This window comes from Centrocercus urophasianus, unplaced genomic scaffold (assembly GCF_019232065.1).
Source record: "Centrocercus urophasianus isolate 14NV4802_14NV808 unplaced genomic scaffold, USGS_Curo_1.0 seq_28, whole genome shotgun sequence".
NCBI lineage: Eukaryota > Metazoa > Chordata > Aves > Galliformes > Phasianidae > Centrocercus > Centrocercus urophasianus.
The window spans coordinates 247,816-248,099 of record NW_024884844.1 but is presented as its reverse complement, the minus strand read 5'-3'; the positions used below and the strand labels follow the sequence as shown (position 1 = coordinate 248,099).

Here is a 284-nt window from a genome sequence, read left to right as displayed (position 1 = left end):
CCCCCCCCCCCCCCCCCCCCCCCCCCCCCCCCCCCCCCCAACACGTCTGTACAGAATTTTGGGAGCACGCCAAGGGCTGATGGCACATCTTTCCCCTCACCCCCAGGGCTTCCTGCAGATGCGCTGGTCCCGCTTCACCCGGGTACTGTTCACTCGCTCCCTGGCTATCCTGCCCACCCTCTTCGTGGCTGCCTTTAGGGACATAAGCCAGCTGACGGGCATGAATGACCTGCTTAACGTGCTGCAGAGCATCCTGGTGAGGGGTGGGCACAGCCGGGCCCCCG

At 66.5% G+C, this 284-nt stretch overlaps 1 protein-coding gene across 1 annotated transcript in view; it reads left to right on the top strand.

The window, feature by feature from the left end:
• The window catches only part of SLC11A1 (solute carrier family 11 member 1), a 7,017-nt gene that overhangs the window by 3,797 nt on the left and 2,936 nt on the right, over window positions 1-284 (top strand). Inside the window, exon 12 of the mRNA XM_042827012.1 lies at window positions 107-277. Coding sequence (XP_042682946.1) covers window positions 107-277 — 171 coding nt within the window. The remainder of the gene's footprint in view (window positions 1-106; window positions 278-284) is intronic.